This window comes from Microcebus murinus, chromosome 6, assembly GCF_040939455.1.
Source record: "Microcebus murinus isolate Inina chromosome 6, M.murinus_Inina_mat1.0, whole genome shotgun sequence".
NCBI classification, from domain to species: Eukaryota; Metazoa; Chordata; class Mammalia; order Primates; family Cheirogaleidae; genus Microcebus; species Microcebus murinus.
Genome location: NC_134109.1, coordinates 81,340,514 through 81,366,908, shown reverse-complemented (window position 1 = coordinate 81,366,908; position 26,395 = coordinate 81,340,514). Strand labels below are relative to the sequence as shown.

The window sequence follows — 26,395 nt, the reverse complement described above, 5'->3', positions numbered from 1 at the left end:
CTTCCTGGGTTCAAATAATCCTCCTGCTTCAGCCTCCCAAGTAGCTGAGACAGGCATGTGCCACTTCACATGGCTAATTTTTCTATTTTTTTGTCGAGACAGGGTCTTTCACTCAGGCTGGTCTCAAACTCCTGGCATCAAGTAATTCTCCCACCTTGGCCTCCCAAAGTGCTAGGATTACAGGCATGCGACACCATGCCCAGCCTACTAATTCTTGATATAATATGGAATATAGTCATAAAAAACATTTCTATTATTTTTAAGTTGGTGAAATTATACTTAATGTTGTATCCAAGCAATTTATTCTGAGTTTTTGTATTTTAAAAGGTATGTTTTATGTTGCTTATTTTCTAAATTCTCTACGTTTATGTTAAATCTCCTTCACCATACAACCTCTCAGTCAATGGAAGACTTTCTTTGCAAGGATTTTATAGTTTTGTTGGGTCTGCTGCTTATATGCTGACTACTTCAGTATTTTTGCTGGGATTATTCTGCTTCATCCAGCTTTGTAAGCTTTGGATTGGTACATGCTAATCAAAAAATACAGGAAAAAAAGAGTGGATATGATAAACATTATTTTTCAAAGATAAAGAGTACAACCCAAGAATCACACTGGATCAAGAAGGGTAAACTTCGGATCATGGATAGAGGAAGGAAAATGTTTTAAGATGAATAAAATAGATGACAACAGTCATAAGGCTTACAGCAAGTATCGAGTAGAAAACAGCTGCACTGAGAATTCCATCCAGCTATCTTCTCTGTGTACCATTAAGCAGTTTTCTTTGTTCATTTGTGGCACTATAACAGAATACCACAGATTGAGTAATTTGTAAAGAATAGAAATTTATTTCCTCACAGTTCTGGAGACTGGGAAGTCCCAGATCAAAGCACTGGCATCTGGTGTCTGGTAAGGGCCTTCTCGCTGCGTCCTCATGTGGTAGAAGGCAGAAGGACAAGACAGGGATGAACTCTCTCTTCACATAGCAGTAAAGAGAGAACCCACTCCCACAAGCCCTACTCATAGCAGCGTTAATCCATTTATGAGAGTGAAGCCTCATGACCTAAACACCTCCCATTCAGCCCCATCTCCCAACACATTTGCATTAGGGATTAAGTTTCCAATGCATGAGTTTGGAAGGAACAAAAACACTCAAACTATAGCAGCCATCAAGTGGAGCTTTGTATCTTTTCCCTGTGAAAATCTCAAGCAGGATCAACATTAGCTAGGAATGTGGAACTTTCCCTTAGAATAATTTTAAGGAGCAAACAATTTGCCTTCCTTTTGCCCTTTGTAAGAGAATGAAAGAAGAGGTTCTGTAACCTGGTTCTCCTACTGATACATTGTTAGGGACAGCTGCAGCTGGCCTTTGTCCAGCGTGGCTTTGTGGCTGATAAGAAAAGAGCAAGTGAAGTTTTCCTCTACCATTTTGGACAAAATGGTAAGAGTGGGATCAGATTCCTCTCATCAAAGCTGGATGTCCTAGCACTCTGGGAGGCTGAGGTGGGAGGATCTCTTGAGGTCAGGAGTTCGAGACCAGCCTGAGCAAGAGTGAAACCCCATCTCTACTAAAAATAGAAAGAAATTAGCTGGACAACTAAAAATATATAGAGAAAATTAGCCGGGCATGGTGGCGTGTGCCTGTAGTCCCAGCTACTCGGGAGGCTGGGGCAGAAGGATTGTTTGAGCCCAGGAGTTGGAGGTTGCTGTGAGCTAGGCTGACGCCATGGCACCCTAGCCCGGGCAACAGAGCGAGACTCTGTCTCCAAAAAAAAAAAAAGCTGGATACATCTTTTCTGTCCAAGATAAAGTGCAGCTCAGAATGGGCACCTGAAACACTCCATAAGCCTAAAGCCGTAGTCCAGACTCAACAGCTCAACATGTTCTCTTTCTCACAGAGCACCAGCCTCCCTACATCATCGCAGTGTTGCCTCGATATGTGGAGATCCGAACGTTTGAACCAAGGCTATTGGTCCAGAGCATTGAACTGCAAAGGCCCCGTTTCATCACCTCAGGAGGGTAAGGCATTTCTTTCTTTACTTTGGCTTCCATATTATCCCAAAGCTTTAAAAGTCGCCTGTGTCATCATAAAGCCTGTGTTCTTTTGTTAATATTCTTTCTTCTGCCTCCAGATCAAACATCATCTATGTGGCCAGCAATCATTTTGTTTGGAGACTCATTCCTGTTCCCATGGCAACCCAAATCCAACAGCTTCTCCAGGACAAGCAGTTTGAATTGGCTCTACAGCTTGCAGTAAGTCTTTTTCTTGAGATTTGGATGTGGTCTGCTTTCCTCATTGTTTTTGAAAGTAGGGGATTTGGGTTTAGATGTTCACCTTTAGTTTGGACTAGGGGAATAAGCACATAGCTAAAAGTCAGAGGACTTAGACTGAAGATCTGACTCTGCTATAAAATATCTATGTAACTCTAATTGATTTTACTTTTTCACTTTGCTTATTTGTCAAATACAGGATAAATGCCAGTGATAATAACATTACGTTATAGACTTAATGGGAGAATAAAATAATAGATACTATATGGTCTTGAAAATTTAAAGACAATGCTAACATTATAGTATAGTAACAGTCATAAATACGATTTTACAGTCTAGTTAAATGCAACAACTAGAGGATCCCTTAAAATTCTTTTCCACAATCTGAATAAGTAGGCCTTCTTTTTTAGATATTCTGAAACCACCTGAAGTCGTTGCATTCAGCCAGGCTGCAGTCTTATATTTATGATCGTTGTTCTACTTTAATGTTTGCACAGGACATGGTTCATCATAAAGCAGCAACCATGTTCTTATTCCAGTGATGCTCACATTGCTGAAAACCAGTTTGGAGATTGACTTCAGAGTCTGTCTTTTATTCCTTTAAACATCCTCACTGATGATTGTTTTCATCTGTAGGGGTGGATTTGATTTAGGAAACAGCCAAACTAGCCTAACCCAGTTGTTAAACCAGACAGTACTACTTTGAAGAATAGATTTTTAGGAAAGATAATAATAGTAAAAATGAATTTCTAGATTATCCTGTAAACTATTTCTGAAAGGAAGGCAATGGCCACATTTTTGGGGAATTAATATGTTTTTAGTCACCTATCATGGCTACTTTTGAAGAGGAGCATGCATTTACTTTGGTTGTGTAAGTTCTGGACTTAAAACAGAAATCCAGTCTTTATAATAGTTAGACATGGTTAATATCTCATAAAGATGATTACTTTTTTAGGACATTTAATTTCAACATCTTACTAATTTTTTTCTACTCGTGCATTATCCTGTATTATTTTACTTTATTTCCATTTCCATTTTTGAAAATAATATAATGAATAGCCATGAACTCACCATCCTGCCCAAGAACAGTAACTTTTGTAAACTCTATGCTCCTTCCCATCCCATCACTCTGCCTCCCCTCCAGATGTAATCATTATCCTAAGTTTTGTGTTTATCATGCCCTTAAAATTATTTTTGTTTCATCTTTTATATATATATTTAACATATATGAATAACATGTTTACTTTTTTGTTTGTTTTTATGAGACAGGGTCTCACCTTGTCCCCCAGGCTAGAGTGCTGTGGCATGATCATAGCTCACTGCAACCTTTAATTCCTGGGCTCAAACAATCTGCCTGCCTCAGCCTCCTGAGTAGCTAGGACTACAGGTGTACGCCATCATGTCCAGCTAATTGAAAAAAATTTTTTGTAGAGATGGGGTCTCTCTCTTTTGCTCAGGCCGGTCTCAAACTCCAAGCTTCAAGTGATCCTCCCACCTTGACCTTTCAAAGTGCTTGGATAATAGGCATGAGCCACTGCACTTGGCATATTTAGTTTTTGAACCTTATAAAAAGGATATGCACCCCATAATATGCTGAAATAAAAAAAAAAAGAATAGCCAAGAATACCTGAAGAAGAATAAAGAAAAGGGGAAAAAAAAAAAGATGTGTGGTGGCTGCCTGTAATCCTAGCACTCTGGGAGGATCGCTCAAGGTCAGGAGTTTGAGACCAGCCTGAGCACTGAGCAAGAGCAAGACCCCGTCTCTGCTAAAAATAGAAAGAAATTATCTGGACAACTAAAAATATATATATATATAAATAAAATTAGCTGGGCATGGTGGTGCATGTCTGTAGTCCCTGCCACTCAGGAGGCTGAGGCAGAAGGATTGCTTGAGCCCAAGAGTTGGAGGTTGCTGTGAGTGAGGCTGACACCATGGCACTCTAGCCTGGGCAGCAGAGCAAGACTCTGTCTCAAAATAAAATAAAAAGGATGTGCAGCATATGCATAACTTTTTTTAGTGTCTATTCTTAACAGGAAGGTCTCAGAATTTTTTTAGTGATCTACCTACTATAGGTTGTTTGTTTAATCTTTGGTAGAGAAGATGGAAGTGGGTTTCCATTTTTCCTTCTCTTTTCTAGGCATGTACTTAATATTTGCTATTTTTTATGACAAGAAGGTTGGTTGACATCATCCTTAGTCCTGAAGGGACCTATCTTTTATTTAAATGATAAGAGAACATCCGTAGAACTTTCAAAGGACAGTAACATACTAAACTTTGTCATTGACAAAACATGATGCTAAGTGTCAGAGGGACAGTTCACTGTAGGCTGGAAAAGATGTCCTAACGTTAGACACTTGCATTGACCCTTTATGGGTAAGTAAAGATTAACAGGAAGTGTTGAAGATTGAGAGGAAGTTACAGAAGTGGAAACAAGTGTGGCACATTTCTAGAATGTTAGAGCCCAGCCTGACTGGAGCAGAAGGTATGGCTTAAATGTCTGGGAATCAGCTAGATAAGAAGGCTGGGGCTATCCATGTTTTAAAAGCCTTTGAAGCACCAAGCAGAAGAGCTGAGACCAGGTACAGAGACCACATGCTTATGACAGCCAGGACTAAGGTGGTGGCAATAGGAAAGGAAGGGGAGAAATTGAGAGATGTTTTGAAGGAAGAAATTAATAAGTAATAGCTTATTTAGCTTTTACTATGAATAGGACCTTTCCCAACTGTGCCAGCTACACCAAACGCCCTTCATTCCTTGAGCGCACCGTGCTCTCTCTCTGTTGATTCAGGGCCTTGTACATGTGCTGTCCCTTTGCTGCGGAACACATGTGCCTCTTCCCCTCCCTTCTGTCTCCTGCCCAGCCTTGCGTGGCAAACTCCACCTAATCCATCACATCTCAATTTAGCGGCCTTTTAGAACCCATCCCAGACCCCCCCACTCAGACTGAATTGGGGATCCCTCCCACATGCTCTGTTATCACATTTACCCTATTTTGTTTTGATTGTTTGTTTTTAAACTAAACTCTAGACTATTCAGATTTGGCCCTTTTTTTCCCCTATTAATGCCCTTTTTTTCTGTTCTAAGATCAAATCCAGAAATCACACTGCATTTAGTTGTCATGTGTCCTTAGTTTCTCTGGTCTTCCAGAGTTTCTTTGTCTTCCCTTGTTTTTCACGATTATGACAGTTTTGAGAGTACTGGTTAGGCATTTCTTAGGGACCCTCTTGTATTTTAATTGCATAGTTACTTATCAGTCTTCCTAATAGTTAGACTGTAAGGGCAGTCTGCGAGGGCAGACATCAAGTGGTCTGTCTTGCACACTTTGGCATCTGTGGTTCTCAGTATGTTGTCTGACACTTAGAACATACTGAATAAATAATTGTTGAGTGACAAATCTTACCTATTCTACTCTCTTATTAGGAAATGAAAGATGACTCTGACAGTGAAAAGCAGCAACAAATCCATCACATCAAGAACTTGTATGCCTTCAACCTCTTCTGCCAGAAGCGTTTTGATGAGTCCATGCAAGTCTTTGCTAAGCTTGGCACAGGTAGGTAACAAGGGTGTGAGTACCTTGGGGTAAGGAGCTCATGAAGGGGGGAGCCTGGAAAGGATGGGGAGAAATGATTCTAGACTTCTGAGAATGGGGAAAGTCTATACTTACCCAAATTCATCCTTACATCTAGCAAGATCCTGCGAGTAGCTACAATGTTTACATATTTATAGTTCTAATCTTAGGAATCTGGTCTCTCCCGTAAATGCAGACTTCCAGTTTTCCAGGGTGATTTGCCTTCACCATCAGAGAAAGGTAACAGGTCATTCAATTCAACAAAGAAATGGGCATTTGACCAGCTAGTGTTTATTGAATGCTGTTCTAGATAAAAGTCCCTGGATTCAACCATAGGTCATTTTTGAGAGCCAACACAGGCAGTACTGCGAAGCCCTTCCTTTCCTTAGTGTCCTAAAACCTCTCTAGACATGAGAGCATAGTGGGGAGGAACAGGAACCCTGGAGTCAGACTGCCTGAGCTCAGGCAGAGTTACTGGACCTCTGTGTGCTTCCGCTTTCTCCTCTGCAAAATGGGATAATAGTAATACTACTTCCTTATCATGTTGCTGTGACGATCAGATGAAGTGCTTAGAACATGTGGCACTTAACCAATGCCATGTAAGTATTTGCTCTTATTATTATTAAACTTTTCATTTCTGTAGATTCTATTTTTTCTTAATTTGGATCAACCTGTATATATTTGATTTGACTCTATATTATATTATTGTCTACACTTTTTACCTCTTCATTATTTTGCCTTTTTTCCACTGTCACTCAACTTTGGCCAATATTCAACTGTGGTAACTGCCTATATCAGTTAAGCTTCTTGGTTGTGAGCAATAGAGACTAATTCTAGGTAATTTAAGCAGAATCTGGATAAATTAATCAAGATTTATTAGAATATTAGGGTGATGGCAGTTGGAGGGACCCACAAAATTGATAGGAGACCAGGCTCAGGAATAGGTGGGAAGAAGGGGCTCTAAAGGCCCTCCAAGCTGGAAACAGGATTCCAGACAGTAATTGGTTTGTAGCCAGGGGAGACTGAGCAGTCCTGCACTGGCATAGCCACCTTCTTGGCTATTGCCACTCTCACCTCCCCTGCTATTACATCCCTAATAAAGTTACCCCCTACCAACATATTAGCTATCTAATGCTGTGTAACAAATCACCTCAACATTTTATATCTTAAAGTAATAAATAATCATTCATCTCTCTTAGTGCATGCTGGTCAGGAATTTGGAAGGGGTTCTTGTTTGACGTTTTTCATGCAGTTGCAGTTTTATGTCAGCTAAGCTGCCACCTTCTGAAGTGTCATCTGGGCTAGAGGATCCACTTCCAAGCTGGCTCACTCTCATGGCTGACAAGTTGGTGCTGGCTGAGGGACAGGGGCCTCTCAGTTCTTGTCCAAGTGGGTCTCTCCACAGAGCTACTTAAGTGTCCTTGTGCATAGCAGCTGGCTCTTCTCAGAAGGAACAATCTAAGAGACCTAGGTGGAACCTTTAGTGCCTTTTGTGACTGTCACTTCAGCTGTATTCTGTTGATTTACAAGGGTCCTACCAGGTTCAAGGCAAGGAAATACAGACTTCACCTCTTGATTGAGAAGTGACATGTTACATAAGAGGAGCACGTAGGATGGGATATATGTTGGTGTGTGCCACACTGCTTGTCATCCTTGCATCACTTTCTCAAGATCAAGGGGATTTGACTAGCCAGGATCAGGTCATAGTCCCACTTACACACTCTACCAGGAGTGGGAAAAAAGGTTCGGTCCCCATTTGCTTCTGAAGGCAAAGGTAGGCGCCTGGAGCTATCCTTATATCAGTACTACACATAGTCTGGAAGAAGGAGCTTGCCAAAAGGAAGCAGGTTCTGATAAGACGGGAGGTGGGTACTGGACAGCCTGAAATGGATAAATGTCTGCCATCCTTACTCCCACTAAACGTAATTGGGGCATTGTTTTCAGTGTACCACCAGTTCTTTGGCAAGACACTGGAATAGTAAGATAGAAGTGCTGTAGTAACTTGACCCTTTTTCCATGTACCAAAAATAAAACCCCAATCTTAAAGCTCTAAAGTCAATCCTAATGAAGCTACTGCCTCAAATATGTACTGAGCTCTTAGCACAATAACCTGTGCTGGGCCCCAAGCAACAATAATCAGGTAGGAACTCTACTTTCAATGAACAGTGTAGTACGGATCCTTTTTAGGAGCAGGAGATGTGTGCTGGTGGCAGTGTTGTCTAGGGGGACAGCTGGCTGTTGACTAGACTTTCAGGTGGCCCTCTGTTAACTGACTTCTGGTCCAGAAGGTCTGGTCTTCAGATCCAGAGGTAGATATTTATAGCACACTCAGAGATCATCAGACCACTGGTGACAGGCTGACCCTGACCAAAATCCCATGAATATCCCTTTATTTATTTGCAGTAGGGAGGCTAGATCCCTTTCTAATAACAAGAATATTCATATATGGCACCCAGGATTCCCTTTTTTCTGTATACTGAGGTACAGGCATTTTTGCTATTATGCTTTGTATGTGGTTCTGTAAAAATTTACATCCTGTACCAAATGCTGATGAAAAGTAACAGGGCTTAAGGAGAGAATAAGGTTGGAGCAAACTACTTAAAGCCTATAAGACTTTATAAGCAGAGCATTAATAAAAATAGTAGCAATTTTACTAAAATTAAATTTCCCCTGATGTTTGTACCCAGCATGATAGCTCTTTGCAGTCTTAAACCCTGGGGCTATGCATTTTCTTCTGAGATGCAGATCTTTGAGGACATTTGCTTCTATTAGAAACCAGTTTCATCAAAATAAAGAATCTGATCTTGGGTATAGACTTCTTTATGAGACCCCCCAAAAAATTAATATGGGGGAAACATCTTTGCTTCGTTTGTACTCTAGGCTTTTCCAAAATTAACTTGGTAGAAAATATAGTGGTTGTTTTGTTTTGTTTTGTTTTGTTTTGTTTTGTTTTGTTTTGTTGAGACTGAATCTCTCTCTGTTGCCCAGGCTGAGTGCCGTGATGTCAGCCTAGCTCACAGCAACCTCAAAATCCTGGGCTCAAGCAACCCTCCTGCCTCAGCCTCCCCAGTAGCTGGGATTGTAGGCGCGTATCACTACACCTGGCTGATTTTTTCTATTTTTAGTTGCCTGGCTAATTTTTTTCTACATTTTTTTTTTTTAGTCCAGACAGGTTCATTCTTGCTCGGGCTGGTTTCAAACTCCTGACCTCAGTGATCCTCCCGCCTTGGCCTCCCAGAGTGCTAGGATTGCAGGCCTGAGCCACTGCGTCCAGCCCCAGTGTTGTAATGCTTCTTGAAGCTACTGAATAGCCACTGCAGGCACTAAAGGAGGGCATTTCTATAGGATTTTCAGCTCTTTTCTTTAGGCTTTCATGTATAGATAGGCTTTCTCTTTAATTGTGAGGAAGCTTGCCCCCGGCCATTTCAAAAACATTAACAAGCTAAGAAAAACACACACACAAGCCAACACAACTTTTGCCTAATACTGACATCATTTACATACCAACTATGGATGAGCTAATTCACATTAAAATAACTCAGCAGAACAGGGTGTGTCTGGAATTCCAAGTCAGAAGACTGCTTTATAAGCACAGAATTAGAGCAAAAAGGAAGTTGTGTAGGGGCACATTTCATCTGAGCCCAAGGGAGGCCTTGCTTCAGAGAATAGTCTCAAATAGCTGAAATATGCTATTTAGCATGACTGGTCCTCCTCTTCCCCTAGTGCAGGATGGACTGGGCCCATTATTTACTCATTTATTCTTTCACTCAACAAATATTTATCAAGATTTAACATGTGCTGAAGGTGATTCTAGGTACCAAGTATATTTTATGTTTTTTTTTTTTTTTTTTTTTTTTTTTTACGGATTCTCAGCAGAATATTTTATGTTTTGATGGGGGTGGGGCAGACAACAAAATAAATAAGCAAAATTATAATATGTCGAAGTGGTAACTGCTAAGAAAAACAAAGCAGGGGGAGGAGATAAAGAGTAGTGAAGGCAAGGGTCAGGATTGCAATTTAAGATGAAATGGTTAGGGAAGGCATCTCTGAGAAGGGGGCATTTCAGTTACAACCTGAAAGGGACAATTCAATGAGCCGCGCAGATTCTGCGAAAGAACATTTCAGACAGAGGGAGCAGCTAGTGCAAGTGCACTGAGGTGGGAAGAAATGCCTGGTATATTCAGGAAACAGCCAGATCAGTGTGGCTAGAGTACAGTTGATTTGTATTGTTTGTTCTGCATGAGGAATGTCATTTCTTTGTTAATTATTAATACATGTCTATATTGTACTGGGGTTTCAATGCTTGGCATAATCTGGACTTAGAACATACTGTCCCAAAGGCAAATCAGATAGGCATTGTGAATGCCAGCTCTGCCTTCTTTCCTGGGCTTCAGGGATAAACAACAGATGTTATAGGTCCTCAGAGAGCTTGCATGTTAAATCACTCAATGAAACACTGGGATAAGTGTAAAAAAGTTCTCCAGGGGCATAGTGAAGTGAATGAGGAAGTCTGCCCAAGAGTAAGGGAGATAGGAGGTGAATGGGTCCTAAAGGATGAGAAGGAAAAGTGGAGTGTAAAGAAAGGCTCGGAGGCAGGGAACTCAGATCTCATGTCTGAGGACCTGTGAACCAGAGCTCAGTGTGATGTTTAATGGTGTGTGTTAGATCATGCTAGAAAGATATGTTGGGGCCAGATTTCAAAAGACCTTGAATGCCAGGGAGGAGATTAGACTTTGATAGGCCTCAGGTGACATCACAAGGGTTTAAGTAGAACAGTGTAATTGAATCCACATTTAGAGACATGGATCTTTGTGTCAGGAGTCAGATGAGGCCTTAGGGAAGGCCACGAGTTCACTTAGTGTTCCCAGAAGCTGTCTTCTTCCCTCAGCTGGTGTCCTTTCCTGCGGCTCCCATGTGGAACTGCCAGGTGTCCTGTCCCTTTACCCCTTCTTTTTTAATTTATTTTTATTTTTATTTTTTTTTATTTCGGCATATTATAGGGGTACAAATTTTAAGGTTTCAATAAATGCCCTTTCCCCCACAAGTCTGAGTTTTCAGCATGACCCCCAGATGGTACACATCTCACTCATTATGTATCCTTTACCCCTTCTTGTGAGTATTTTTTTGAGATTGTCATGACTGTCTGATCCTGAGCAATGGGGTCTTCCTGGCTAGGTAGAAATATGTAGCCAGGCACAGGTGACTTGGGGATAGTGTGTGTCTGGAAGGTTCAGACAAGGCATTTGTTCTCTGCTTAGAACTCAGGTGCATTATAGAAGGAACACGGCCTGCCTTTGTCCCACTCTGACTTTTTAAAAAAATGAAAATAAAGTAATGTTGGTATGAAAAGTTTGTAAAAATGTGAAGAAAAAGACTAAAAACCTAGATCCAACCATACCTCTTATTTTGTCTCTTCCTCATTCAAACTTTTTCTACATGTATACATTTTAACATAAATATGATCACACTTTTATAGTTTTTGTTACTTAAAATTATTATAGCATTTTTCCAGGTTGCTATGTGTGCTTCATAATTATAGTTTGTAATGATTTCCTAATACTTTTCTCAGTTGAATTAAACATACTTTCTTTATTCTGCTGTTGAAGGAATTCTGCATTATTGCCAAAATTGCATTGTTACAAATAATGCTTTCTATACTATATACCTCTTCATACACATTATAGCTTTTTTCTTCCCCAATCTTTTGGATTATTTTCTTAGTATAAATTCCTACAGGAAGGATTAGTGGGTCTGAGTACTTTTTTCCTTATTGAGATAACAATATTCATTACCTTACCAGTATAAGAGTGATTTGCTTTCACAATATTTTCACTACTGGGTAATATCATATAAAAATAACTTTTTTGCTAATTGAATAGATATAAAAATATTCTCTCTTATGGTATGTACTACAGTGGAATATTATTCAGATGTTAAAAGGAATGCAATTTTGGCTGGGCGTGGTGGCTCACGCCTGTAATCCTAGCACTCTGGGAGGCCGAGGCGGGTGGATTGCTCAAGGTCAGGAGTTTGAAACCAGCCTGAGCGAGACCCCGTCTCTACTAAAAATAGAAAGAAATTAATCAACCAACTAAAAATATATATACAAAAAAAAATTAGCCGGGCATGGTGGCGCATGCCTGTTGTCCCAGCTACTGGGGAGGCTGAGGCAGTAGGATCGCTTGAGCCCAGGAGACTGAGGTTGCTGTGAGCTAGGCTGACACCACGGCACTCACTCTAGCCTGGGCAACAAAGTGAGACTCTGTCTCAAAAAAAAAAAAAAAAGGAATGCAATTTTGATATATGCAACATGGATGAAACTTAAAGACATGTGCTAAGTGAAATAAGTGAGACACAGAGGTCAGATACTGTATGATTCCACCTAAATGAAGTCCCTAGAGTAAGCAAATTCATAGACTATGAATAGGATAGAGGTTCCCAGGGGCTGGAATGGAGGGAGAATGGGGAGTGATTGTTTATTATTGGGTATAGAATTTCAATTTGGGATGATGAAAAGTTCTGGAGATGGATAGTAGTGATGGTTGCACAACAGTATGAATATATTTAATGTCACTGAATTGTACACTTACAAATGGTTAAAATGATAACTATTGTTTATATATTAACACAACACACACAAACAGTTGGATGATTTGAAAGAGCAGAAGATGGAGGTCTGCTGCTGGACATTGATTTCCTGGGCACATGTCTATGAGCCTGAGATCAGCAAGTTTGCTGCTGCTTTGCCTGCCCCACCCCACAGCAGCCTCAGTTCCCTCTGAGCTGGTGACTAGTCTCTGGCTGCTGCACTGGGGCAAGTGCCTCTAGATAGTGACAAAGCTGATATTAATAACTAGACACTGGAATGCTGAGTCTGGCTGCAAACACTGGTGAGCTGGCCGCTCAGTATGAAGAGGGAGGCTTCCACTTCATTTCCAGGTTCCATAGCTCACGCTCGTGCTTCACATTGGTAGAATCAGATTTGCACCAAGAACCCTGACTGCAAGGGAGTTTGAGAAAAGTAGTTTTCAGTTTTATAGGCCCTGTAGGTAGGAAAGAACGTAGAAAGGGGTAGAACTAGATGCTAAGTGTCAGTTGAGCATACACAACACAGTGTTCTACAGTATTGATGCGCTATAAATATTTAACCAATCCCCAGTGGTAGGGTAGGGGGATATGTTGGCCACTTACAGCATTTTGCTATTACAAACATCTGCATCTGTAAGAATACAATAAATTCCAAGAAGTTAAAACAAAGTTACCTCTTTGACATTTTTAATGCACACCATTTTGATTCTTAATGTAGCAGAACATTTTCCCACGTTTTTATATTTTTCTGTTGTCAGTTGTTCTTGTCTTTTGCCCATTTATCAAATGAAATCTTATGTTTTATTACCAATCTGTTTTTACATAATCAACATACTAGTTTCTTGACATATATACTACAAATATATTCTCTAGCCTGTTGTCTAGGGTTTTTTTAGTAATATTCCTTTTTTGACATATCAATTTTTACTTTCTAAGTCTCTTGATCTTTTCCACTTCAATATCATCAACTTTTCCTAGGAAATTTTTTATCCTCTACTTTAAGAAACTTAGTAAATGCTCAGTTCTAATTTTGTGTATGTGTTTATATCTTAGAATATAAAGTCATGCCATTTTTGTAACATTTTAGTGAAATACATATATAAAAAGTACTCAAATCATAAGTGTATATAGCTCATTGAATTTTTGTGACCTTAGGGTCCTTTTAAAAAATCAGCCCAGAACTTATTTTGCTATAGTAAGAGTCTTGTTTTGTTTTATCTTTAAATTACTGGGCTCCTTTCCAGAGGAATCATGTTTACCTTCTCTGTAGATCCCACCCATGTGATGGGCCTGTACCCCGATCTGCTGCCCACAGACTACAGGAAGCAGTTGCAGTATCCGAACCCGCTGCCTGTGCTCTCCGGGGCTGAACTGGAGAAGGCTCACTTAGCTCTGATTGACTACCTGACACAGGTAGGTAAAATATAGAGGGATACGGAAGAATTTACCTGGGAGTTCCAATACTTACTTCTCTATGGCCCACAATAGAGGGTGTTCTGTAATGCAAAGCCATTCATTCTATGCCTGGAAACTATGGAAAATCTGCGTGGGGCACAGTTTCTTTCTGCTGCTTCCAACTTAACAGGACCATTGAGCTGTTTTTTGCCAAATCCTAATACTAAGAAACACACCCAATTCCTAGTAAATTTACAAAAACTAAAAAGGGTAAATTTCAGTTAATAAAAGAGAATAAGGTTTTTTAAAACAAACTTTTTGCAACATACGTAATTTGGGGGAAATGCCTGCTCTATGCAGAAAACACTGAAAAATACAAAGCAGAAATGCAAATCACTGAAAACTCTATCACCAGAGAATAAATAACTAATGTTTTAGTGTTGTCCTTCTAGACTTTTATATCTACTTATGAGTTAACTTTTGTTTATTTTGTGGTTTGTTTATTGTAAATAATGTATATCAAACTATTCTCTCTTACAACTTTTTAAAAATTTAGCCCTATATTGGGAAAGTCCTTCCTTGTCAATAAATATTCTTCTGTAACATGTTTTGGGGAAGTATTTAGACTTAAATTTTTTCAATTTAACTATTACGGATAAACAAGTAAAATTTTAAAGTCAGCACTAAGACTAACATATGCATTAAAGCCTCTTAACCCCAAACTTCAGTCACAGAAGGCTGCTGTTTATTTCCTGCATACCCATTCAGAGTCAGAGACCTTATTAGTATTTTTTCCTCTTAGTGTTCTGCAGACATTTGTAAGGGGTCTCTGGGTAGGCCCTGAGAGGTGTTGCTAGAAAAACTGTGATGCTGCTTTCTCTGCCCAGCTTCTGGGTCAGTGGGTACCCACAAATCTGATCAGACACAGTAGCCTTGGGACTGGTACCCAGATGTAGCAGGTATCTTACAAGGATGTAAACTTGCCTTTGCCTACATACTTCTCAGCCCTATGCCAAGTAAAAAAAGATTCCTGGGTATAATATGTCCCAAAGCCTGTGGCATTATGAAAGGCCCTCCATTGCCAACGTGTTAGCTTTAGGAAGGTGAACATGCATTCTTCTCTGGCCTTCTTCCCTGACTCTGGGAATGTGTGAAGTGAACTGACACTGGTATTGTGCCAGAGAGGTGGCAGAGCAAGACCATGGGATTTGCCAGACACAAGAGAATATGCATTGGATGATTCCACTTAAATAGGCAGAAATGAATCTCCAGTGGTAGAAAGCAGATCAGTGGGTAGGGGCTGGGTGGGGTTGGGAAGAACATGAAGGGACTTTCTGGGGTGATAGAAATGTTCTGTTTCTTCATTGAGGTGGTGGTTACATGCATGTGTAGATCTGTATCTACACATGCATGCATGTGGTTACATGCATGTGTAGATGCATGCATGTGCATGCATCTAACAGTGCACTTAAAAAGGGTACATTTTATTTTATGTAAATTATACCTTAGTGAAGTTGATTTTTAAAAAATTGAGGCCAGGCGCAGTGGCTCACACCTATAATCCTAGCACTCTGGAAGGCCGAGGTGGGTGGATCGCTCAAGGTCAGGAATTTGAAACCAGCCTGAGCAAGAGCGAGACCCCGTCTCTACTGAAAAAAAAAAATAGAAAGAAATTAATTAACCAACTAAATATATATAGAAAAAATTAGCGGGGCGTGGTGGCACATGCCTGTAGTCCCAGCTACTTGGGAGGCTGAGGCAGAAGGATTGCTTGAGCCCAGGAGTTTGAGGTTGCTGTGAGCCAGGCTGATGCCACGGCACTCTAGCTCGGGCAACAGAGTGAAACTGTCTCAAAAAAAAAAAAAAAAATTGAAACGTGGACTTTGGAATTAGACCTCAGTTTGAACCCTTCTTCTGCCACTTATGGACTATCTAACATCTGTGTTTTGTGTTCTTTACCTATAAAGTGGAGATAATAATACCTGCATTTGTTATAGGTTTAAAAAAGTGCCTGGCACAGTGCCTGATGTGTAGTAAATACTCAATAAGTAAATGTTGTTGTGTCTGTAGCAATCTGGCAGTCATCGATTTTGGTCTCTGATAAAAATTGAATGCTAATATGAGACCAGGGTTGATAGGCATGAGCTGATTTGGAAGTATTAAGAGTTACCCAGTAGCTCAAGTGACAGGAAAACTTGGTCCCGGCCTTGACCTATATTTTTGACCTTTGCAGAAACGAAGTCAACTGGTAAAGAAGCTGAATGACTCTGATCACCAGTCTAGCACATCCCCACTCATGGAGGGCACTCCCACAATCAAATCCAAGAAGAAGCTGCTGCAAATCATTGACACTACCCTGCTCAAGTGCTACCTCCATGTGAGTTACCTGAGCACCTGGCTGCATAGGCCTCCCTAGCCCTGAAACTTATGGGAGATTGAAAGGGAGCACTATACCTGGGGACCTGCCGCTAGTGAGCGTGAGATCTGTGGTGCTGGGAACCGCCTAGTCTCTGCCTGATACTTGTGAGTCTCTTGGAATTAAGAGGATAAGGCAAAATATTGGTCCAGAATTGTACAGTGGGCTCTTCTCTGATCAGATGGGGCTAGTGCTAAAAGGTTAACAGGGACAATATTTCCTCTAAGAAGATACTCCCTCTTTTCCCCCCAGAACATTAAAACACATTATGCAAAACAGTATAAATGCTCTAAAAGCAACTACCTGCTATCCTGAAAAACGGCTGATTGTTTTCTCTTGTTTGTATTACAACCCTGGCCTTTCTGCCTAGAGCAGGCCTGGGCTAGGGAGGGGTGGGGCACCTCAGAAAGCAGTTTCCACTGAAGTCCTGCTCCTCCTATAGACAAATGTGGCCCTGGTGGCCCCCTTGCTGCGTCTGGAGAACAATCATTGCCACATCGAGGAGAGTGAGCATGTGCTGAAGAAGGCTCACAAGTACAGTGAGCTGATAATCCTATATGAGAAGAAAGGGCTCCACGAGAAAGGTGACTAAGGTGGGGGCATGGTTCTTGGATCTGGGAGGGTCTCCTGTATGTTGGTAGGGGACCTTGCTGAGGTGAGATCAATCTCCTCTGGGGAAGGGCTCATGACCTTGTTCTTGGGCTTTGTTGCCAGCTCTGCAGGTGCTGGTGGACCAGTCCAAGAAAGCAAACTCCCCTCTGAAAGGCCACGAGAGGACAGTGCAATACCTACAACATCTGGGTAAATGCAGCTTTTGAAAGGGGGTAAGTGGGAAAGGGCTCCTGTTCAAGTGACCTAGTCTCCCTCTGGTTCCGATTCTGGCTGGTCACTCTCCTCCATCCCTTGTGGTGAGTCAGCTTCATTCCTACAGTTGGCATTAGTGTCCCTCGGTGGTCGAATCATGACACCCCTTGGTCTGGAGCCAGCCCAGTAGGGCCAAGCAGCCCTGAGTGGCAGGTGCTTGGGCAGATCTGCCTTGTCTGGAAAATGAATTCTGGGGCCACCTGCCCACCTGCCTTCCCAGTGCCATGGGCTTCAACTGCTGACAAGTCTTACTTTTCCCTGTAGGCACAGAAAACCTGCATTTGATTTTTTCCTACTCAGTGTGGGTGCTGAGAGACTTCCCAGAAGATGGCCTGAAGGTAGGTCACGGGAGTCCCTTGGATTTATCTGGTACCACAGTTGGTCCTGATTGCATTTTGGACAGCTGTGGATAGAGAGGAGGATGGGTTTATGTGATTTCTTGGGTGTTTGGAAGGGTGGGCTGGGAAATGTGGGACATCAACATAGTTGATAGAAAGAGGCTTGCACAGGCATTGGAGGCCTGCAACCTAGTCTGTGATGGTAGTCCTGACTACCTCCAGATGCCTTCTTGTATGCCTCCTAACATCTGTCTGTCTGATCCCACACTTGCCTGTGTGTGTTTGGCAGAATTGTAGTCGGATGGTTCTGCCTCTGGAACTCAGGTTTGTTTTGACAGATATTTACTGAAGATCTCCCAGAGGTGGAGTCTCTGCCACGTGATCGAGTGCTCGGCTTCTTAATAGAGAATTTTAAGGGTCTGGCTGTTCCTTATCTGGTAAGATAGTCTTTGGTCTGCACTAAAAAGCTTTAAAGCCAGGATCCAGGACTATGTGGTTCAGTTATTGGGCTGTTCAGATTTGGAGTTTGTGTCACTTGGGTATTGGTAGAATGTAAGGAAAAGGGGTACTTCAACCTCTTCTGAAGAAAGAGATCCTGGTAGACCAAGCTGGAAGTGTTACTTTTGATGATACCTTCTAAATCTAGGTAAAGTAGAGTGATAAAAGAATGATATTTTAGAAAAACAATTCAAAGCCACATTTGTACAACCAAACTCAACTGTGACCATAGAACAATCAAATAGGTTTTAAGTACCAGAATGCAAACTTTTAACCCTAATTACATGGGCTGATGTGAGAGTTTGGAGGATCATGGGACAAGATTAATAAAAGGAGTTTAGACTGGAAATTGAGCAAACTATTTCTGACATTATTACTGGGCTGCATTATGAAATGTCTTGGTAGTGTCGGAAGAGCTATCCCTTGGTAATCTCTGCAGCTTGATTAGGGAATAATCTGGATGGGACCTGTTGGGCCTTAAAAAATGTGAGAGAAACTGTCGGAGACCAGGTCATAACATGGAGGGTGCCAGTGACAAAGACCTACATCTCGCCTCAGGAACACATCATCCACGTGTGGGAGGAGACGGGCTCTCGGTTCCACAACTGCCTGATCCAGCTGTACTGTGAGAAGGTGCAAGGCCTAATGAAGGAGTATCTCCTGTCCTTCCCTGCAGGTACCAGTTTTCACTAGAAGCCAGTTGGCCCCAGGCCTTGGAGGCAAGCACAGACCTGGGGCCCTGTGTGGTGTGGGGAAGCAGGCCTTTGCCTAGCTGGGTGGAAAGTTCCTTAGAGGAGCCAGGAGACCTAAGTGACTCAGGCTGACACATGAGACCCAGGAGCTTTTATCTGGGTGCAGGAATCTGGGAGTGACTGAGTCATTCCTGGAGGAGGGCAAAAGGAAGAGATTTGTCTCTAAGGTGACGGCTGTGCTGATAAGAAACAGGTTTTCCTACAGTTGTATTTCTCTATTCAGCTTGTTTTTTTTTAACCTTAAGCTGATGTTTTGGGGCCATGAAGAGACCACAAACTAAAAAAAGCCCACCTGGACGCCACCTTGGAGGCCCTTTCTGGTCATGTGGGGACATCGTTGAACTCCATCCCTCATTTTTCTTGATGACCCCACATTGCTGCCCCACGGCATCTTCTCATGTTGAGTTTGGTTTCCCTTAAAGGCAAAACTCCAGTCCCTGCTGGAGAGGAAGAGGGTGAGCTAGGAGAATACCGGCAAAAGCTCCTTACCTTCTTGGAGATTTCCAGCTACTATGATCCAGGCCGGCTCATCTGCGATTTCCCTTTTGATGGTGAGTGTCTGTCTTGGGTCCAGAGCCACTGCAACTGAGGGTAATACAAAAACTGATTTTTCCTTTGGTTAGTCCCCCAATCCTCCACAAAGTTGGGCCTGGGACAAATCGGGTGTTTCAGGTCAGTGCTCTTGTTTTGTCCCATCTGAAGACTGACTTTTGTATCATAACTGAGAGAAATCTCTTTTCTAGGTATGAACCACATGCTAATTGATAGCCAGGCTGCAACCTGTTTATTGCTTCAGAACATGTTCTTGGCCAAGTTCACTGTTTAGCAGTTTTTGTACTGTGGCATAATTTGTCTGATGTATAAGCTCCAGGAGAGCTGAGACCAAGTGCTCACCTTTCCTGAAGCACTTAGCTTCTTATGTACTGGCCTGTTGAATGAGTGTTCTTACTCAGTTTGTAAGTGATTACAACAAAAGATGGAATAAAGTACCCATTACTTAGCTTCCTCCTCCTTTAAAAAATTTTAATAATTTTCTCTTCAAAAAAAATTCCAGTTAAGGCCGGGCGCTGTGGCTCACGCCTGTAATCCTAGCTCTTGGGAGGCCGAGGTGGGCGGATTGCTCAAGGTCAGGAGTTCAAAACCAGCCTGAGCAAGAGCGAGACCCCGTCTCTACTATAAATAGAAAGAAATTAATTGGCCAACTGATATATATATATATAAAAAATTAGCCGGGCATGGTGGCACATGCCTGTAGTCCCAGCTACTCGGGAGGCTGAGGCAGGAGGATTGCTTGAGCCCAGGAGATTGAGGTTGCTGTGAGCTAGGCTGACGCCACGGCACTCACTCTAGCCTGGATAACAAAGCGAGACTCTGTCTCAAAAAAAAAAAAAAAAAATTCCAGTTAATAAAAATATTTTCTTCCATTTTATATTGCCCCAGTATCCATTCTTTAGTCCCTGACCTTGTGCTTGCATAGTGGCAATGATGGTTACTTGTATTCCTTTTTCCTCCTAGGCCTCTTAGAAGAACGAGCTCTCCTGTTGGGGCGCATGGGGAAACATGAACAAGCTCTCTTCATTTATGTCCACATCTTGAAGGATACAAGGATGGCTGAGGAGTAAGTTGGCTTTGTCATCCCACCTCCCAAGGAGTCTAAGAGCAGGCCCCTCAGAGAGATGAGGGGCTAAGAAGGCCACATTCAGCTGCAGGAGTGAGAATTGCCTCTTGTCCCGGCCCCTGGTTTTGTCTATCCTTAGGCTGCTCATGGATGGCCTGCTCATCACTTCTCATCATATGTGGCCCTCCTCACCTGCTCTTACCACTTTCTCTCTTGCAGGTACTGCCACAAACACTATGACCAAAATAAAGATGGCAACAAAGATGTGAGTAGTGGCTCCAAGCCAGGGAGCACGTGTGCATTTCCCTACCCCTTTGCATACCTCACCCCATCTGGTTTGGCCATTGAATTGCAAAATAAGACAGAACATGGGTCATGGTGCTGATTGATTTTGCCTGTGTGTGTTGAGGGAGAGGCAGGGTGACCATTCACCTGGTTTGCTTGGGAAAGTTGTGGCTTACATCTATTGTTCCTGTGATTACTAAAATTTTAAAAGGAGAAAATGATGAGTTTCAATGCTCTGTGACAGCTGATACTATAGACTACTCTTCTAATCTTCAGGCATGCTCAGTGCTGGGGCTCCCAGGAGGGTTGCTGCCAGCCTGACGTGCATGGCTCTTGTCTGTATGAGACAGGTGTATCTGTCCCTGCTTCGGATGTACCTGTCGCCCCCCAGCATTCACTGCCTGGGGCCCATCAAGCTGGAACTGCTGGAGCCACAGGCCAACCTCCAGGCTGCCCTGCAGGTCCTTGAGCTGCACCACAGCAAATTGGACACCACCAAGGTCAGGGGTTCTTCCTGGGGAGGTGGAGGGTGTTTACAGGGATCACTGAATGAGAACAGGGATGCAGAGAGGGACTAGGGCCCGAGAGCTCTGTGGCTTCAGACATTTCCTTAGTCCCCTGTTTTCACCTCACCCTGTCCCCATTTTTATTCCTGTCCCTAGGCCCTCAACCTTCTGCCAGCAAACACTCAGATCAATGACATACGCATCTTTCTGGAAAAGGTCTTGGAGGAAAATGCTCAAAAGAAACGGTTCAATCAAGTGCTCAAGAACCTTCTCCATGCAGAGTTCCTGAGGGTATGGGCCTTCTAAACTCTAGGGTGTGTTTTTATATTTCAGTGTGATACAGTGTCCACATGTTCCATTCCAACCAGGGTGGAGCCTTCTGTTTCTGTACAGGGTGGCACAAGCTGATCCAGTAGCCAACTTGCCATTTTGTTGCCAGTGTTTCAGGGGGATCTGTGCAATCTGAGAGAGGAAACAGTGCTGGCTTCTGCCTTCTGTTGCTACGTGCCAGATGATGGAACTTCTGCCCCCATCTCCCTGTTCTTCCAGGTCCAGGAAGAGCGGATTTTACACCAACAGGTGAAGTGCATCATCACAGAGGAGAAAGTGTGCATGGTGTGTAAGAAGAAGATCGGGAACAGGTGAGCCTCCTCTTCACCAGAGCTGTATCTGGGCTCTCATGAAGGTTCACTGGGTTGGGGAATGCTCAGGATGGATTTCTGCCCTTTATCTAAGAGGGAAGCATGGCTGCTGGCTGTCTTGACCACTTCTAGTTCTTGAGCCTTCAGTGAGTAGTCCATGCTGTCAGTTGGTGATAGCTTGGAGAGGAAGGGTAAACACCTGAAATATATGGCATGGTGCTGTTGCATTCTTGCCCATAAAGCTCTTCCCCTCCCCTTTGGCAGCTAGAAATTATGATGTAGCCAGTGGGTGTGTAAATGATTATGTGGGCAGAAAGTCCTTATTTTTTAAAAGATGAGCCTCTGAAAGAAGACAGAGATCTTTCAAGCTGCTACCTCATGACTTGAGTAAAATCCTGAGCCAGCCTCATACTGTGCTAAGACCACATGTACTGCGGTCAGTTACCTTTCCTTCACTGGAGAATGGCTTGTCCTTTTTCTCATATGGCTGGAAGAATCCTTTCCTTTGGAAGACCTAACTGGCTGACCATTGTTAGAATTAGCCTAAGACCTGTTCTGCTGAGCTTGTCTGCTCTCAGTAAGCCAGTGCTGAGCTGTGTGCTGGCATACTGCCCATTTGCCATGTATTTTGCATTGATTTCTTAATAAGAAATATCCTCATGCATTCTGACCATATGCATCTCATCCTATGTTTGGTTATTTGCCAGAGATAGGGGCTACAGAAATCCAGAGACCACAGGGCAGGCTGTTCTTTGAAGTTTGGGTGGGCTGCTTCTGGGATAGCTGCCCTCTGAAGAAAGGGGCCACTACCAGAGAAGTGATGTCTTAGAGTTAGTCCTCACTCCCACACCATTTTCCTTCTCTGCAGTGCATTTGCAAGATACCCCAATGGAGTGGTCGTGCACTACTTCTGTTCTAAAGAGGTAAACCCAGCTGACACCTGAGCCCAGCATCCCAGGGATTCAGCGGATGGACAGCTTGGCTCTGCCAGAAAGGTGAAGGAGCACCTGGCCTTAGAATTGTGGGCTGCTACCGCCAGATGTCTCCTCATTTGGACACTACCAGCTATCTTGCACCCTGGAACATCTCTGAATTAATTAGACTCGTGGTCTGGCATTACCAGCTTTTTAATAGAAAAAGAGATTAGTAATACCTCATACCATTATGTTGTGGGCAGTTCCAGAGAACTCAGTACCTACTCAGGCAAGAGGAGGTGTGCCATCTTGCCATTGCAAACCAGTCACCAGAATGAGGAACCTTGTCTCAAGTGTTTGTAACCACAGGGCTGTTTATTGAGGGTTTTTCTGTTAAGGTAAATGCACAGCTTCACAAGGACCCCTCGGTGTGGCTGACTGGAGAGTCCTGTGAGAGGACAGCACTTGAGCTAGTCTGGCTGCATAGATGGAAGGGCTCATTTTCTGTGTGGTGCCCGTTGTATCTCCACGGCAGCTGTATCCTGGGGCCCTCAGTAGCCTCTCTGCTCACCCCGTTTAGCTGCCATTTTTCTTTCTTTCTCCTCATTTATGTTCCCCTCACTGCCCCATCCGGGCTTTCTCTCCCACTTCCGTGACTCCAGCCACTGTGTAAACAGGGTAGGGTGATAAGCAAGAGTAAGTCTCAGTTCCCAGTAATCCATTGCTAGTTGATTGCCAGGTGTGCTGTAAATAGGCCCTCCTTACACTCCGCGCCTGGTGCCCAAGGAGCACCATCCTCTGCCTAGAAAGGGGCCTGTGGACCTGCCCTCTGGCCGAGCGTGACCACAGATCCTGAGGAGAGGCCGGCACTGCGCAGGGGCTGTGGTCCACTAGACACATGCCTGCAGGGCACCTGCTCTGCTTCACTCACCAGCCACTTGGATGGTTGGTTCAGTCTTCGCGAATGGAGTTCTTTGTGCTTTGGGCGCCTTTCTCTTTTTGCAGTCAGTTTCTGTTCACTTGCCTTACAGCATTACAACCATCGTTCCCCAGCTTTGTTTTGCAGGCTTTGGATATCACGCTGGGATATCGTAGGAAGTTGGATTTCTGCTACATGCAGGGATAGAGCAGAGCAAGGACTGGCAAGATGTGATGCCAGGTGTGCTTGCAAGGTGCTCAGAGAGAGCAGAGAGAACATGGGAGGGCAGGAGCAGCGGCGCACGAGTTTAGAAAATAACTCACTGCCTCATCTGTTGAACCCTGCAGGGGACCCTGCCAGAGGTGCACAGGCTAGAGTCGCTAGCACTGCAGGCTGGGGTCACATGAGGAGCATGGTCCTGCATCCCATCCTCCCTGGGTTCATTGCAGGTTCCAAGTCTTGTGGCCCTAGTATCTTTAGACGGAGTGAGGGTGGGTGACGTAGTAAGGGTGCCCAACACTGACAGTTTTAGTGGCCTATCCTTGATATGCCTTGTCCTTTGTGAACTGTGTGTGGTACAGTGCCATGTTCCAGGCCAACTTGCTGGTGGTAAGTAGACTGGGCTCCCCCCGGGCGTGCTGTCTGGGGGTGTCTGAAGAGAGAGTGAGTACTGTCAGCACCATTCACAGACATGGAAGACTGTGCTCGGGTTGCAGGGCCAGGCAGCACTTCACAAGAGTTCCGTGGACCAGTGTGTGGAGATAGAAAAGCCACCGTCCCGACTGGCCACACCCACAAGAAGCAGTACTGCCTGCGGCCACACCTGCGCTGGGTGGGACTGCACTTCTCCCGGAGCATCAGGGAAGCGCCGGGCCCACCCTCCACTGCACGGCAGGAACTCACGTGCCACACCATCCCGCCTTCCTGGCCGGCTGTGTCTTTTCTCACGAACCGTGTTGGAAGCAATAGCATAAGGAATATGTGTCTTCTTCCCTCTGGCACATTCACACCCTGTTCCCCACACTCCATTCTTCTTCCCTAGACTCTCCCTTCACAGAGGGATGGAGAAGGCCAGAGAAGAAAGGCCTCTAATGAGGACACATGGAGATCTCTTAACCGCTCCTCATAATAAACCCAATAAAGCAAGAAACCAAGTCTGTCTGGGTCTCTTTTTCCCCCCATCCTATGGAGTTTGAGGAAAACAACAATGAAAGGATAGTAGCTTAGCTAAGAATTAAAAGAATAAGCCAATCAGTAACTAAGAAAAAATGTCAGTAAAGTACTTCTGTTACGTGTTTCTTGGTTTTTTTGTTGTTGTTGTCCTCTGTAGGCTGGATATTACATGTCTTGACGTGTGCCACCCAGTACAGCGAGCGTGGCTAATGGCTGATAAAGTGATAGCACAGATACAGAACATTTCCATCACAAAGTCCTGCTGAACACACTGCAACTCTAGAGGATACAAGCATTTCCCCTTCAGTGGTAGGGCCTTGGGCTTCTCCTGCAGCTCATGATGACTGGGAGGAAACACCAGGGGTCTCCGAGAATTGGGGAAGTGTTGGTTCACTTTAGCCAGCTCCAAGAAGGCAAAGTCCTTCTGTATTGTGCCCCTCTTGAGCTGTCTGTGGTCACCCTGAGTTTTCTGGGAATGAAAATATCTGGAACTAAGACCCATGACTTTGTTGAGGCGTGGGGCAGATGACTTCCAGAGAGAGTGTGGTACACCCCGAAAGCGCATCAGTCAGGAGCGCAGACCACAGGCCTGGCTCTGCCGCCAGCTCTCTGCCCTCCCGCCTTGGGCTCCTCTGATGTGGATCCACAGACCCCTTGCACACATTCACAGAGACAGCCAAGGCGGCTGGACTCCCATTTCTGAGACCCTAGCCCAGGTCCTGGCTTCACAGTCTAAGCAGAAATAGGCCCTCCCTAGGGGCCTGGCCACTGGCAGTCACATTCCATTTTGTTCTGGGAGTTTCTGGTCTGAACTTGCCCAGTTGGTTGATTCTGGAGTTGAATTACCTCTTTTTGGATCTTTTTTCAGCCTGTGACACTAGGCCTTGGGAAGAGTGGAGATGCCTGAATGTTGGTAGAGGGACAGAAATCTATCTCCCGCAGTTCACTGCCCCAGAGATCCTTACTCTTACTGGAGAATGTGCCTGTCTTAGCCATCGAGATGGTTGTGATCCACAGAAAAGGGGACGTCACATACTACCTGCAGCCTGCAGTCTACAGTGGTCAGAAGAGGTGTCTCGAAAGCCTTGCTCTAGTAGCTGAAGGCCTGGCAGACTTGGTTTTTGTCTGTCCTTATTTATGCCACCTGACCAAATAACTCTCTGTACCCGGACACTGTGTGGTGCGCTCTGTACACGACCCAGGGAGAGGCCTGGGCAGAAGGAAGCCGCAGGGAGTGACGAGGCTGGGAATTCTTCAAGAAGTAGACCGGCCCTCCTTTGCGTTCGTGGGCTGGTACAGGTCTGATACAGCAGGCTCTCAGTGTTTGGGGAATAAATGAGGGAGGCCGAGAGAGGTGAGAACTGAAAGGGTGAATGAATGACCCAAAGGACACATTTCACACACAGGCTATGTGAGAGGAACATGGCTGGTTTATTCACCTGGTTGCGGGTGGGCTGAGTCCGAAAAGAGAGCACAGAAGGGGGTTTAGTGAGGGTTTTTATAAATGGGGATAGCCGACCCCCTCCCACCTGCCTTGTTCAGTCCTTTGTTTCTGGGCCAAACCGGCAGGTGAAGAATTGCTTCCTGCCACATGCAGCAGAGGACAGTGGGCAGAATAGCTGTTTGTAGTAAGTTCTTCAAAAAACCAAC

General features: G+C 43.8%; 1 protein-coding gene across 1 annotated transcript in view; it reads left to right on the top strand.

The window, feature by feature from the left end:
• The window catches only part of VPS39 (VPS39 subunit of HOPS complex), a 47,148-nt gene extending 22,426 nt beyond the window's left edge, over nucleotides 1–24,722 (top strand). Inside the window, exons 9-25 of the mRNA XM_012766521.2 lie at nucleotides 1,897–2,017; nucleotides 2,131–2,251; nucleotides 5,691–5,820; nucleotides 13,697–13,839; nucleotides 16,055–16,198; nucleotides 16,680–16,821; nucleotides 16,952–17,038; nucleotides 17,366–17,439; nucleotides 17,778–17,876; nucleotides 18,496–18,613; nucleotides 19,112–19,240; nucleotides 20,205–20,307; nucleotides 20,527–20,572; nucleotides 20,943–21,092; nucleotides 21,255–21,389; nucleotides 21,648–21,739; nucleotides 22,608–24,722. Coding sequence (XP_012621975.1) covers nucleotides 1,897–2,017; nucleotides 2,131–2,251; nucleotides 5,691–5,820; nucleotides 13,697–13,839; nucleotides 16,055–16,198; nucleotides 16,680–16,821; nucleotides 16,952–17,038; nucleotides 17,366–17,439; nucleotides 17,778–17,876; nucleotides 18,496–18,613; nucleotides 19,112–19,240; nucleotides 20,205–20,307; nucleotides 20,527–20,572; nucleotides 20,943–21,092; nucleotides 21,255–21,389; nucleotides 21,648–21,739; nucleotides 22,608–22,683 — 1,910 coding nt within the window. The 3' untranslated portion in view covers nucleotides 22,684–24,722. The remainder of the gene's footprint in view (nucleotides 1–1,896; nucleotides 2,018–2,130; nucleotides 2,252–5,690; nucleotides 5,821–13,696; nucleotides 13,840–16,054; nucleotides 16,199–16,679; nucleotides 16,822–16,951; nucleotides 17,039–17,365; nucleotides 17,440–17,777; nucleotides 17,877–18,495; nucleotides 18,614–19,111; nucleotides 19,241–20,204; nucleotides 20,308–20,526; nucleotides 20,573–20,942; nucleotides 21,093–21,254; nucleotides 21,390–21,647; nucleotides 21,740–22,607) is intronic.
• Nucleotides 24,723–26,395: the final 1,673 nt, after the last annotated feature.